This window comes from Amaranthus tricolor, chromosome 11 (genome assembly GCF_026212465.1).
Source record: "Amaranthus tricolor cultivar Red isolate AtriRed21 chromosome 11, ASM2621246v1, whole genome shotgun sequence".
In the NCBI taxonomy this organism is placed as follows: Eukaryota; Viridiplantae; Streptophyta; class Magnoliopsida; order Caryophyllales; family Amaranthaceae; genus Amaranthus; species Amaranthus tricolor.
In genome coordinates this window covers 15,471,343-15,485,924 of record NC_080057.1, presented here as the reverse complement: position 1 = coordinate 15,485,924, position 14,582 = coordinate 15,471,343, and the positions used below count along the sequence as shown (strand labels likewise).

Below are 14,582 nucleotides of genomic sequence, written 5' to 3'. Positions count from 1 at the left end.
GTTGTGTATCTTTCATTATGTATCTTTCCTAGTGTATTTTTCATGATGTAGACAATTGGGGTGTTTGTTTGGTGTTATTGAATCAAATTCAATCAATTGTAAAATCAGTTCATTATATTAAGATTGATATAAGTTTGCATTATGTATGATTTAAGTGCGTATTAAGTTGGTAGCGAATCTTGTTTTAGTTGGCATTAAGTCTAGTGTAAGTTGCCATTAAGTCTAAATTAAATTGACATTAAGTTAGATGAAGTAGGTTTTGATGTTTGATGTAAGTAGTAATATGTCTGATGTAAATTGGCATTAAGTTTAACTTAAGTTGGTATCAAACATAATATAAGTTGAGATTAACTATGATGTAAGTTGGTATTAATCATTAGCTTTAATGTGTTACAAAATAGTCATAAAAAATCCTTTAAATAGTCGATATAAGTAATGTATTATGTGAGTTGACATAAAGAATGATAAAAGTTGGGATTAAGAATGATGTAACTTAGGTGGCAAAGAGTCTGATGTAAATTAAGTTGGTTTTAAGCCTGATGCAAGTTGCCATTAAGTCTGAATTAAGTTGGCCTTTAGTAGGCTGTAGTTAGTATGAAGTCTAATGTAAGTAAAAATTAACTCTGATGTAATTTGGCATTAAGTCTAACTTAAGTTGGCACTAACCATAAAATAAGTTGAGATTAATTATGCTTTAAGTTGGTATTAATAATTAAATTTAATGTGTTATCAAATATTCATAAAGAAGCCTTTAATACGTCGATATGATTAATATATTTTTTAAATTGGCATCTAGTGTTATGTAAGTTAGAATTATATATAACATAAGTAGACATTAAGAATACTGTAAATTGGCATTAAAAATCAATTATCAAATAGTCATAAAGAAGCTTTTAAACATAAATCATATAATGTGTTTGTTTGGTGTTATGGAACCAAACTCCTTTATCTTTGTTTATCTTTGTTGTTGACTGTTTTTTCTTCTCAAAATGACCTTTAATTCTCTTTCTTCTCCCCTTTGTTACGGACTTTTCAGGATCAAGCATAATATGTCTATAATTATCAATATTTTTTTGTGACTGACATTCTTGTATTGAATTTTCTTGCATTGTAGAGTTTTTGAAAGAGTCACACGCCTTTGCATAAAAACCCTCAACAATCTTTCTTGCATCTTCATCATGTTATGTTTTAAGAACAAGATTATAGAATTTGCGATCCATATCATGCCTCCGTTGTAAGGTTACGATCTTTTAATGTGCATTGTTGTCGTCTTCAAGACATTTGTTTGTATCGTTGAATATTTTCTCCTACACTTCCTTCTTAGCATGCTTGGTCCAACAAGGTAATATGTACTTCTCAGGAATCTTAGATATAGAATGGTTATGTAGGATTGTTAAGCAATGACAAGTCACTGTTTCAGTACAAGATATATCTTCATCTTCCCAAACACTGCATTTTCAAAATAAGTAGCCCTTAAGTATGTTGTAAATAGGCATTAAATGTAATGTAAGTTGACATTAAGATATATCTTAATACAAACTTACATCAAACTACATGCCAACTTACATCAATCTTACTACAAACATACATCATATTTAATGGTAACTTACATAAGACTTAATGTCAAATTTTATCAAATGTGATGCCAACTTACATAAGACCTAATGCCAAAATACATCAGATTGAATGCAAACTTACAACAAATTTAATGCCAACTCACATACGACATAATGCCAATTTATATTAGACTTAATACCAACTTACAATAAACATAATGACAACTTGGTATTCGATTTAATACCAACTTACATCATATGTGATGCCAACTTATATAAGACCTAATACCAACATTTATCAGATTGAATGCAAACTTACAACAAATTTAATGTCAACTTAAATAAGACCTAATATCAACGTACATCAGATTGAATGCCAACTTACAACAAATTTAATGCCAACTCACATAAGACTTAATTCCAATTTATATTAGACTTAATACCAACTTACAATAAACATAATGAAAACTTATATTAGATTCAATGCCAAATTACATCATATGTAATGTAAACTTAGATCATATATCCTTTTAAAATACAATAAAATTACATCTAAACTAAACCACACTCAATCAAGTTGTATTTACTAACCTTCATATTTACGTAAAGTAATTCCATCGGCATATTCAACTTCATTATGTTCATCAATTTTTGAAACTACATCAAATTCAATCATATATGTATAGTTAATATATCGAAATAGTAAACGAATATTGTTTGATAAAAGGAAAAAAATTTGAATATACATATATCGTCATCCATTGTGTTTCTTTATGGACGTGATTGTAGGTGAATTCAAAATAAAAGCATATTTGAATCTTAATGTTTAATTTTCATTGATAATATGAAAGTTTTTTTTTTTTTTTTGTAAGACTAGTGCATAGTAATTACTTACGTGGTTAGTCATATTCATTGGAATATGGAAGGTTTTTTTTGAAACCCACAAATTGTTGTTGCTGTTTAGATTTTGATTTTTTTTAATTAGTTTCCATCACCAAAATTAGAAAGATTTCCATTTTCGCTCACTTTTTCATTTCCAATATTTATAAAAGTATTATTTTAAATTAATGAATTGTAAAATATATTAATTATCAAAAATAAAAATAAACTTTTTGTATTGATAAATTTCAATGTTCATTGTCATTTAATCCATCACAGGGTTAAAAAATAATTTAGAACTTGGCAAGTCCAAGGTTTATTTGTAAAGCATAACTACACTAAAAATAAAAAGTGTACACTTTTGAAAAGTTATTTTTTTCATTTCATTATACTTGTAATATGTAGACTTTAGCTGCTAATTATCATTCAAATTTCTTTACTACAGTTAATTTGTAAAAAGTATAGTTAAGTGAAAATAATTATATTTTCTAATTACATACTTTCACAAATATTAATTTTTTCAATTAACTTTCAATTGCTTTTAAACAAATCACCATCAATAAAATATGAATGGTTGAATTTCACCGTATCTATATTACCCATTCTAATTCAATTTAATTGTCCCATTATATTTTTCACATATGAAATACACTTATTTAAGCTTTAATGTCTCTAATTTTACATAATTCAAAAATTACAAAAAGTTAATATTAATAATCTTTGCATTGGAACAAATCAAACAATAACCCAATTGACTATATTTAAACTTATTTATTAGATCAAAGATACAAATTAAGAATAATTGATAAATACTGCCAAAAAACAATTGGAATAACTCGGTTATATTGAAGTAAGAAGAGTTTTACCCTTAGGATCTGTTTGGCAAATGGATGATAGCAATTAGTTTCACAAGCTAAAAGTATTAAATGATAAGTCAACTGTTAAGAAGATCTTTAGTTAGAATTATCTGCTAGCTAGTTGTTAAATGTTCATTAGAAAAAAATAGGCCAAAAATCAAATCAAAATTTAATTAAAAAAACTACTATAACTAGCTTTTCAAAAAATCAAAAGTCTATAAAAAAACCAAGAAAAAAGTTAATTATCAAACACCGCAGTTGTTTGACTAAGAACAATTTAAGAGGGAAAGAAACAGAAGGAGAAATGAGGGAAGGAAAAAGAAGGAACGGAAATAATAATTAAGAAATATTTTTCTTGTTTGTTAAAGAGGAAAGAAAAAGAAAAGAAAGAGAAAATTTGTTTTCGTTCCAAATATTGTTTCTTTTGAAGAAATTTCACTATAAAAAATCAATTAATTGGTTTAATATATCAAAATCATAACTAATTGAAGTTAAGATTCATACTATCAATCATTTAATGATAAATTTGTGTCCTAAGACATTAAGGGTGTTGGAGAATTAATTGTTCGTTATTAACAGGTTAGTTGAATTATATATTTTCTTCGTTGCTTAGTGAAATTCTCCAAAGGAATGTTCACGAAAATTAAGAAAAATAGAATCTTTTAGATAGTGGATATATTATTTTATTGAATAATAAATTTGATAGAGGAAGCCGGCTTGATCTAAATCCTGAGAACATGGGTGATCGTCATCACCGAAAATACGGTTCTTGCAAGAACGAAACGGGATTGGGGGCTCGAGACCGATCTGAATAACCATACCTATTATCAAGCTATAGGATTTCACAATAATCCGGATAAATATCCGTTGCCAATTCCCAAAAACTGACATTTTTCAATGTCGAATATTTCAATATAAAAAAAAACAATAATTCACTTGATGTTCTTTAAAATCAACAATCATACTTCATTTTCATAATACGATATTTCAAGACTCATATTTTATAAGACAGTAACATACAAAACATGCTTTTAATTGAAGATTAGAAAACAAGGTCGAACAATGTCAAATCCAATCCTGAACTGGACTCGCAGTCACACAAATCCTCGCGATACGCGATCATAGTTCAGACCCAGTTCTGAACTCAGCTTGAACGTAGAAATTCGAGTATCCACTTTTAAGTGTACGATTTTGTCCCAAACAATCAGCAGCAAAATAATACTTATAAAACACGAACTAACTTGAATTTAACTTTAAAAGATAGTAGTGTTTGTAAGATTACCTTTGAACAAGTTTAATTTCCACAAAGTCACACAAAACTTGAAAATCACAAACCAAAAATCCACTTCAATTGCTAGTTCTTCAATGGCTATTTTCCTGGACCTCAAAATGGCTCCTTCTTGATACTACTTCAATTATTCCAACTAAAAGACTTTCTAACAACCTAACACACAACAATTTAAATGTCAATTTAATGGTTCTTTTAACCCTTAAATTAACATACACATAAATAGAACGAAGATGAATATATGTTTAAACCTTATTTTAACACAAAGGAATGGAAGATGGTGAGAACTACTTGAATTCTACTACCCCAACAAGATCTACAATCAATATAACCCACTTCAAGAATGAATAATGGCTTTAAATTGATCTTAGATACCCAATAAATAACCAAATACTTGATTAAAAGAATACCCAATTGAAATCTCAATTTGAACAATTAATCTCATAATTGGTTATTCTCGATTTTCATGACAGTCTGTTAGTATTTTGGTCATAACTCTCTCATACGAACTCATTTGGGGGTGATTCAAGTACCTACGCGACCGCGACTCAGAGCTCTACAAATCTTATAGAGACACCAAAACCCAAAAATGGCCAAAAGATGCTTGAAATCAGTCTAGAACAGAGAGGACAGAACCTAAATTTCTAAAAACTATAAATGAACTTTGTTTTTAAACTGTGAAGATGAATCAAAACCCCAAATTGTATCCATTAATCAAATACTACCACATTAACTAGAACTCAAAGAGAACACAAATGAATCCAACTTCAATACTCAAATTAATTACCCAATAGATGTAAAAATTAACCCAAATAACCATTACTAATCAACATTAAACAAGAACCCAAAACTTGATAAGAACTCAATTTGATACTAGAAACCTAACTTGATATCATAATTACCTAAATAAATCTAATTGATACTCAAACTATAACCCAAAAACAAGATCATAATCACCCAAGTTCAACATGAAGTTTAAACTCAATAATCTTGAGAATAACTTAGTCATCACAAACTCAAAGCATAATAAAGAGATTTTCAACAATAAACAATATATTGAATCAAAATCATAGTCATAAATCAAATGAATTTGATATATACAATCAATTACTCAAAATCAAACTTTAAAAGCTTTACTAATTGTGTCTTACCTCTTTTATGAGCAAATCTCCATTAAAACTTGATATATAAGCTTTTTGAAAACCATGGATGAATCACCTCTTCAATGATCAACTTCATTATCTCCCAATGGAACTTCAATTCACTAATTTTTTCCAAAATCAGAAACCCTAACTTGATTCTATAAACCCAATTGAGATTCAACTCAAAAACCCCAAATTGATAAAACCCTAACTTTAATATCAATAACAAGACATGAAACTTTACCAAAAATAAAGTGGTGAGAAGGTGGTGACTGAAGTGGCGGTAAAGGTGGCAGTGGCGGCATGTGTGGAGGCACGATGGTGGTAGTGATGATTGATAATGTGTTGAGGTTTGAGGGAGGAGGGCTCAATTTTGAGTCTTTCTCTATTATTTTTAAATAAATGAAGGAAGTTGAGTAACCTATATTGTTAAAGGTTTGACACCTTATACGTTTATGTGTCTAACCATGGCTATCTACTTTTTACCCTATTTTTATCGTATAATTTATTTTTGTCTCAAATTTAATACGACTAATATATTTAAGTAATAAAATATTATTTTGAATCCAAATAAAATAACATATTTAAAATTTAATATCCAAATTAACTTAATTAATTACTATTAATTAAGCCGCTAAAATATGAGCTGTCTCAAAAGGCCCCTATAAATGAAATAATCTTAGGACAATAAGACAAACATGACATGCATATTTAAAGCTCGGCAGCCAAAACAGAAAGCCTCCACCACAGTGCGCGAACAAGCACTCGCTTTAGATGGCCTTTTATGACCAGTTATTGCCTTGCCTTGTTCAACCTTATTTGGGTGTAGCAAGGAAATAATTTCTCTCTATCTGGATAAATATTCAACCCGAAAATGAGGACTAAATTTTTTTCTTCACCATTTTACAATTATTTTTTACCTTTGACAATAATAACATTAGAAAAAATTTTCTACTCTAATAACTTTGTTTTCTTAGTTTAAGTTTTATTTTACAAATAAATATTTACTCCCAACAAAGGAGGTTCTAAACATATTCAATATGTTCGACCACACAGGGCCCCAAACAATTAAGAGCCTCAATATTAAATTACGTAGTGTATTTTAAGTATTAAATGATACACAATTGTTAAAAAATAATTATAATTTTTGAAATTATACAAAGCCTTTAAAAAATTTGTTAATTTTTACTCCGTCTCTAACTCCTATTTTAGTAGTACTTTATTTTTTATGTCATGTGAGATTTGTAATAAGGACAAATTTAGCCAAATTAGAAAATGGAATGAAATGGGTTATAATTATGTAATAGTGAAAGAAACCTATAAACAACAATTAAAGAAAAGTAAAGATCACTCTTAAAAATAAATAAAAATAAAAATATAGAAAAACGGATTTAAAATGATAATGGAGCAAAATTCATGATATGAGGGACTGTAATTTTTTACCTGAATAATCGCTTAGACTGTACTTTCGTTATTTTCTTTGGGGAGCAAAAAAGAAATTTGCTCATAAGTCATAATATAAGAGGGCCGATTCATCAACTATCACCCTTTCTCTCTTCTCTTCCTTTCTCTCTCTTCGAAAATCAAATCGGTGAATTCGAAAAATCAGCGAGGAGAGGGAAGAAAGTAAGAGAGAGAATCGAAAGAGAGGATCGACAGACAGACCAACTGCTGTCATCATCTGAGATTTCTGTGGAAAAACACAAAATTTATTTATCTTTTTTGGAGTGTCAATTCATCAAAGCTGCTTTTCTTCGGTATTTTCTCTCTTTAATTTGCCGCATTTTCATGGCCGATCCATGATTTACCTATGCTTTTTACCTTTGATCTAGTTAATTTACTTCGCTTTTCTTTGTTTTATAATGATTTTTGTTGTATTTTAGTCTTATTTTGTTGTTTAATTGCTTTGCCATGCAGGAAATTATTGACTTGAAGATTTTAAGGGTTTCTGGAGGTTTAATAATTAATGGCTGCTCCACCTGCGAGAGCTCGCGCTGATTATGATTATCTCATTAAGCTTCTATTGATTGGCGATAGTGGTAATGTATCTATTTATTGATATGAATTAGATCTTTTCCGTTTCTTTCTTATTTGTTGATTGATTTTCTTTTTGATTGTAAACAAATTCGTTGATTGATTTTTTTTTATTGTAATCAAATTCCTTGATTGATTATATTTGTTGCATTTCCTTAGCATATTGGATCTGGTTCGCTATTGCGAAAGATGTGATTGTAAATTATAAACTAGGAATTTTTCATATTTTTTTCATATTATGAAAAATGCAACAATAATTCGTTTGAGTTTTTTTAATGATGCCAATGTAGTTTGATCTGATTTTTTTTAATGATGCTCGTATGTAAAAAAAATAGGAACTTTTCATATCTTTTGAGTTCTTTCATTAAAAACGGAAAAATTTTGAAATCCTTGGTTTGAGAGTGATTTGTAGATGATCGAACGCTTGGCATTGTCATTTCACACTAATCCTTGGCGCTTGTATTCTTCATGTAATAGGTTTGACAGACTTTAATTTAGATTGTAAAGGAGAAAAAAATGTATATAGGATGGCAAAGAGGAGAAAAGAAAAGACATAGGTGTAGCTAAGTGTATTAAGGACAAGGATAAAATATTCTAGTTCAGGATGAGAACATTAAGGATCGATGTAGGGAGTATTTTGGTGAGCTAATTAATGGAGAACAAGGACATGTTGTAGGGACACTACAATCATTCCTTTGGATGAAAATAGACAATTTATGTGAAGAATAAAAATATCAGAAGTATGGGGCTTTGAAGAAAATGAAGCTAAAGAAAGCGGTTGGGCTGAGTGATATACCTATTGAGGTATGCTGATGCCTAGTGACGATTGAGGTGATTTGGCTAACTAATCTATTTCAAAAATTTGGAGGACAAATAAACCAATGACTGGATAAGAAGTACTCTAGTTTCTATTTTCAAGAACAAAGGAGATGTTCAAGATTTGCTCCAGCTATTTAGGACTCTTGAGCGATAAAATGAAGTTATGGAGAGTGATAGAGATATGTATGAGATGTATTTTCATATCAGAGAATTAATTTAGATTTATGTAAGAGAGATCTACAATGAAAGCAATCCATCTCATGATACAATGATAGAGTATTATAGGGCTAGAAAAATAGACTTGTATATGATTTTTATTCACTTGGAAAAATCATACGAGAAGATATCAAGAGAATTACTTAGGTAGACAATGACAAACAAGGACATTCTCGCGCAATACATTAATATAGTGTAAGATGTGTATCGAGAGGTAAAGATGAATGTTGGAACATATAGAGAGGCGACATATGATTTTCCAATAACAATTAGCCTTTATGCATGTTGTTTTCCGATGACATTTTTTTGGGAGATTAGACCAAGGAGGGAGTAAATAACATTTTTTTGGGAGATTAGACCAAGGAGGGAGTAAATACTAATTTAGACCGATAGGGACAAGAGTTGGAGTCACAAGATTTCAAATTAAGTCGAAGCAAGACATAGTACATGTAGTGTGTTTATAGCACAAACTAGATAACGAGATGCACTATAAAGCTAGAAAAGAAAGAAATCATTTCAAATTGATGCTTCAAATACTTTGATTCCCTATTTTAGAGTACTGGGGACGTTCAACAAGATGTAACTCGTAGGATTAAGTATGGGTGACAAAAATAAGAGACTAACTATTGGAATATTATGTGATCGATGTGTGCCCTTAAAGTTAAGGGTTATGTTTTATCGAATGAACATTAGAGCAGTGCTACATATGGATTAGAATATTGAGCTTTTAAAAAGGATCATGATGGAAAGATAAGAGTAGTAGAATTGTGAATAAAATGATGGATGAGTGAACATACCTTGAGAGATAGAACTCGAAACAAAGATATAAGAAAGGGCTAAGGAGTTACAAATATTGAGGAAAAAATGAAAGAAAATCGTTTAAGATGATTTGAACTACAAAGACGGGGTTGTTAGCGAACCGGTAAGGACGATAGAAAGTTGAACCTTAGAAGACCTAAAATAGAGGGCGAGAAAAGACTGAAGATGACTTGGAGGAAAGCACTGAAAAGGATATGAAGACTTACAAATTGAGAAGGTAGAAAATTAGATGGAATGGAGAAGAAGAATCCATATGAACAACCATTGAAACCGATATATTGGTTCACGTAGCCGATACGAATCTTTTGGTATTATGGCTATGGCATTATTGTTGAGTGTACTTCAAAAAAAAGGTGGAATCAAGAATTTGGTGGTAACTCACTGTTTGTGTATGGTATACTTCAATTGAATATTGGCTCTTCTATTTCATTTATGAAAGGAAGATGTCTAAGATTTCGAGTGAACATTTATTCTTTTTGGTCTTAGTTATTCCTGTCAAAATCATTATTTAACAAGTTATATTGAGACTACAAAGGCAATATCCATTTCCTTGCCTAGTTTCAAGTTATATTTTTGTTTTATATTCCACTCTCACCTTTAGATTTGTGTTTTGTTCTTCCTTAAATTTGTTAATGTTTGGGGCCGTGGAGTAGATGAAGGATAAATGAGTCTACAACTTTGTTGTCTATTCAGTTACTGCTTTTTTTACCTCTGTTGTCTTAGGGCTCAATAATTCAAATTTGACAATTTTCAGTTCTTCAAAATGCCTGCATTTGATGTTTTATAATGTTTGTAACAAATTTTATCATTTTTAATACAAATACTATGGCTAAGTGACTTATGTTTTTATCAAGAACCTTGAAGATAAACAATGTTTTATTTAATTTGAGTATTAGACAAAATTTATCTTTCCATTTATATCAATGTGTTTTTCCAAGAAGGCTGATGATTAAAATGAGCAACTAGATCACTCAATTTTGCTTGTTCGATTTCTCTCTCAATATTTTTATTTAATACGAACACTTTTATGTTCCCTTATTCTCTTTTTTGGCGTAATTCTTTGGCATTTTGGGCTTATGTATGGTTTTTGGTCCAATTTGTACGTTGAGATGAAACATCAATTCGATATGATGGTATATTCAAAGCATGTGCTTGTAATTGAGAGTCGTTTGCCATGATTTGTTGTGAAATTTGGGAGCAATAGAATTTCAAAAGACATTGAATAAGTTGGGAGTTGATTTGAAATAACGTTCATTATGTAAAACACAATGTCAAATTCAACAACCCATATCTCCCGATATACCAATGATGGCGTATAAACTTCATGATGTTAGGCTTTCAACGCCACCTTACATGCTCCATTCTGATAAATTAACAAGAAATGACAACCATATGACGTTTGTTGCTCTCACGAGAGAACCACAAACATCAAGATCGTTAGAATCGTACGATTATAACCTATCGTAGCAATTCCATGGCGAATTCTATCCTGAAACAATCGTTACACCTATTCAACTTCATTAAAGAAATATGGATTGTAGAATCGTAGGAATCTACGATTCAGGTTGTGATTCTGATGACATTGTGCATTTGGTCTTTCATATTATTAGCTACACTTGAACGTGATATTTAGATATGAAAGAGATTATTGGATGGTTCTAAGTTAAAATCTTTTCTCTAGCCATTCTTTTGAATATGAGCATATTGGACGTTTTACTCTTAGGAGCATGTGAAAGTAAAGTACGCATTTTGCAGTTTGAGTGTAGTGCTGTAAAATTGATGGGTTACTTGCAACTCCTTTTGATTATTTTTTGATCCCTTCATTTCTGCAGCCTTTGCTGTGAGACATAAACTGTAATGGATCAAATATTATTAGTTATTGGATATTGATACGTAGCATTTATGATAGCGACATTCCCATGGCTTGGAACTGAATTTCTTTTTAAGTTAATTTGTTCTGCTTGCCAACAAATGCTGTAAATAAACTGTATGGCCTGAAAACTCCTTGCTTGGTTGAACTGCTGTCAGTTTTGAATGAAAAGAATATTTTGTTCATTTCAGTGGGGTTTCACCAAGTCAATTCCTTTTGTAGGTGTGGGTAAGAGTTGCCTCCTCCTGCGGTTCTCTGATGGTTCCTTCACAACTAGTTTTATCACAACCATAGGGTAGGCTTTGTGTTTCTTTTCATGAGATCAATTCTTGGCATTTTCACATGAATACTCTTGAGTTTACATAATATATCTTCTGCAGTATTGATTTTAAGATTCGGACCATAGAGCTTGATAGCAAGAGGATCAAACTTCAGATATGGGATACTGCTGGTCAGGAACGGTTCAGGACTATTACAACAGGTAAACATTTATGTTTTGCTTGCATGGAATCTGCTAGGATTTGTAAGTATGGCTTCTGTTTATTTGCACAGAAGTATAGAAAACACTAGTTGTCTTCTGATGCACTACTTGGCATTATGAATTTAAAAATTATTTCTTGTTGCTCTCATTATTCACTATTTTTGCTTTTTTTATTCCAGCATACTATCGTGGAGCTATGGGTATTCTGCTTGTGTATGATGTGACTGATGAGTCATCATTTAACAGTAATTCTCTCACCTTTATGCTTAAAAAAGCAAGACCTTGATTTTTTTTTTAATTTTTTATTTCTACTTGTGAGGCCTCTTAAAATCTTGTGGATAACCTTATGGTTTGAGAGGCAGTAAACATTAGAATGTCACTGCCAAGGCTCGACAGTCTGGCTGCTGTTATTGGCTCAGTTCAATATCTTTGAAGTTTTTCTGTTTTTTCTTGACAGTGGTTTGGCAATAGATTAAACTGCTTTTTTCCGTTTTTTATGTTTAAATTCAATACTAAACATTTTCAGTCTTCAATGGAGATTTTAAAGTTCTACTTCTGCTTTACAGACATCAGAAACTGGATTCGCAATATTGAACAACATGCTTCTGATAATGTGAACAAGATTCTGGTAGGGAACAAGGCTGATATGGATGAGAGTAAAAGGGTAAGCGATATTTTAGGCTTTTAGAGTTTCAACTTGCATGTTTCACATTTTAGTTCCGATTGCTTGGCTTACGATGCAAATCTGCTAGGGATTTATATATCGATGATCTTTACTCTTGCATTTTTTAGGCTGTGCCGACAGCAAAGGGACAAGCTCTAGCTGATGAATACGGAATTAAGTTCTTCGAAACTGTGAGTACCTGTTTATACGATCGCACAATGTTATATCCAGAACCTGGCATTTCTTGTTGACGGATTGGGTAACTTGTCCTTTTGCGACGTGCTAAAAAACGTCAGTACTATTGTAATATAATTTTTTGATATTATTACAACCTGGTCATATCAGGTCAACTTCGAGGGTTTGGGTTTTTTGTTGTGAGTTAGCTTTGGAATTGCCAGTTGATGGAATTACTATCCTGGTATATCGAGACTGAGCACTTTATAACAAGTATTTTAACTTCTGTAGAGTGCAAAGACAAATCTTAACGTGGAAGAGGTTTTCTTTTCCATAGCGAGGGACATTAAGCAAAGGCTTGCAGATTCTGATACCAGGCAAGAGGTATAATTTCTGATCTTGCAGCATTTTCTTTTTCAAACGAAATTAATTGTTGGTGTCATAAGTAAAACATGTGTGATTGCAGCCCACACCAGCGATTACTATTAAAGCAGGTGACCAATCAGGCAGTCAACCGGCTGCAAAATCAGCCTGCTGCGGCTCTTAAGGAACCAACAATTGATTGGACCAGGCAATGTCCGGATGAAAATCGTGTGGAAACAGATATATCTGATTGTGATGACAATGTGATGAATGCTTGTAATATTTGTTCCCATCATTCTTTCCTTGAAATTGTTTGTGTGCGAAAGATAGTGTTATCAACTAGTATTTTGTTCCTGTGAATGACTGTTATCCTTTGACTTAATTACTTTCTCATCAAGCCAAAGGTGCGACTCAATGATAGCTTTGCTAATTGGTGTTTGTTTACAAACGTGTGAATTTTCGACCCATAATCTGGAATTTAGTGGGTCATTATTGGAAATTTCCCCATAAGTCATTTAAAGGCCTCAAACATACTTTCTCTGTTCTGAAATACTTGTTACATTTCGATTATAGGTATTACTTATCGTTCAAACTTATTTTATATGTTGTGGCTAATGGGTAAGTAAAAATACAGTCAAGTGGGATTTTGTTTAAATCTTCTAATCGTATATTTTCGTAATATTAGTTTTTTTATAATTTTTAAATGTGTGTAATTCAACATGTAAATGAACAAAATAACACATTAGATTGCGTAAAAAGTCAAATGTATTAAGTATAATGAAATGGAGGAAGTATATTACTTACTAGTTTATGACAATTTGACCAGCTAGGTTGTCCCAATAGGCAATTACACATGTACTATAAATTATTTTTTTTTCAAATGTCCTATTTGCTTTTTATTACTATTTATCAATCACTTTTAATTTGTATTTTATTTTTAATTTATATATAATAGCATAGTTAAATAAGATCTTGTTTGAGTTGTCTTAATATAAGGTTTATTAATATCTATTTTTTATATTTTTCAATTAATTATATACACTTATTATTAAATTATTGCATTGGCAAACATGTAAAAATTAAATAGAATATTTAAAATAAAACAAATAGAGTATAGGAATACTTTCAAGCTAGAAGGAAGGTCTAATTTTCTTTTTAGCTTCATAATATTATGAATCTTCAACAATGGACAGTAAAAACTCTTCCAATCACGTGCATTTTAGAATCACTATACCTTCACAAAGCAGGGAAAAAGAATCTTATAGGGCTTGCTTGCAGGGGCGGCTGCGGCTCCACATTAGGGCACATTAGGGCACACCTGGCACGTGTCCGGGGATAATTTTGAAAAAAAATTAAAATTGAAAAATTCGAAAGTCAGGGGGGTGGGAAAGAAGGATGCGCGACATTCTCAAAACAAAAT

General features: G+C 30.8%; 1 protein-coding gene and 1 long non-coding RNA gene across 2 annotated transcripts; one reads left to right on the top strand and one right to left on the bottom strand.

Annotated features, from left to right (window-relative positions):
- Positions 1–838: 838 nt before the first annotated feature.
- On the bottom strand, positions 839–6,177 carry LOC130827306 (uncharacterized). Its single transcript, XR_009047192.1, has 4 exons — positions 5,732–6,177; positions 4,575–4,736; positions 2,148–2,213; positions 839–1,449 (listed from the first exon to the last, which is right to left on the bottom strand). It is a non-coding gene; the product is annotated as an uncharacterized LOC130827306 (long non-coding RNA).
- Positions 6,178–7,179: 1,002 nt separating this feature from the next.
- LOC130826789 (ras-related protein RAB1BV-like) lies at positions 7,180–13,676 on the top strand. The gene is made up of 9 exons (XM_057692379.1): positions 7,180–7,479; positions 7,640–7,761; positions 11,703–11,775; positions 11,861–11,961; positions 12,141–12,206; positions 12,528–12,625; positions 12,754–12,816; positions 13,091–13,183; positions 13,266–13,676. Exons 2-9 carry the CDS (start codon positions 7,689–7,691, stop codon positions 13,344–13,346), a joined length of 648 nt encoding a protein of 215 aa, XP_057548362.1. The 5' UTR covers positions 7,180–7,479; positions 7,640–7,688; the 3' UTR covers positions 13,347–13,676.
- Positions 13,677–14,582: the final 906 nt, after the last annotated feature.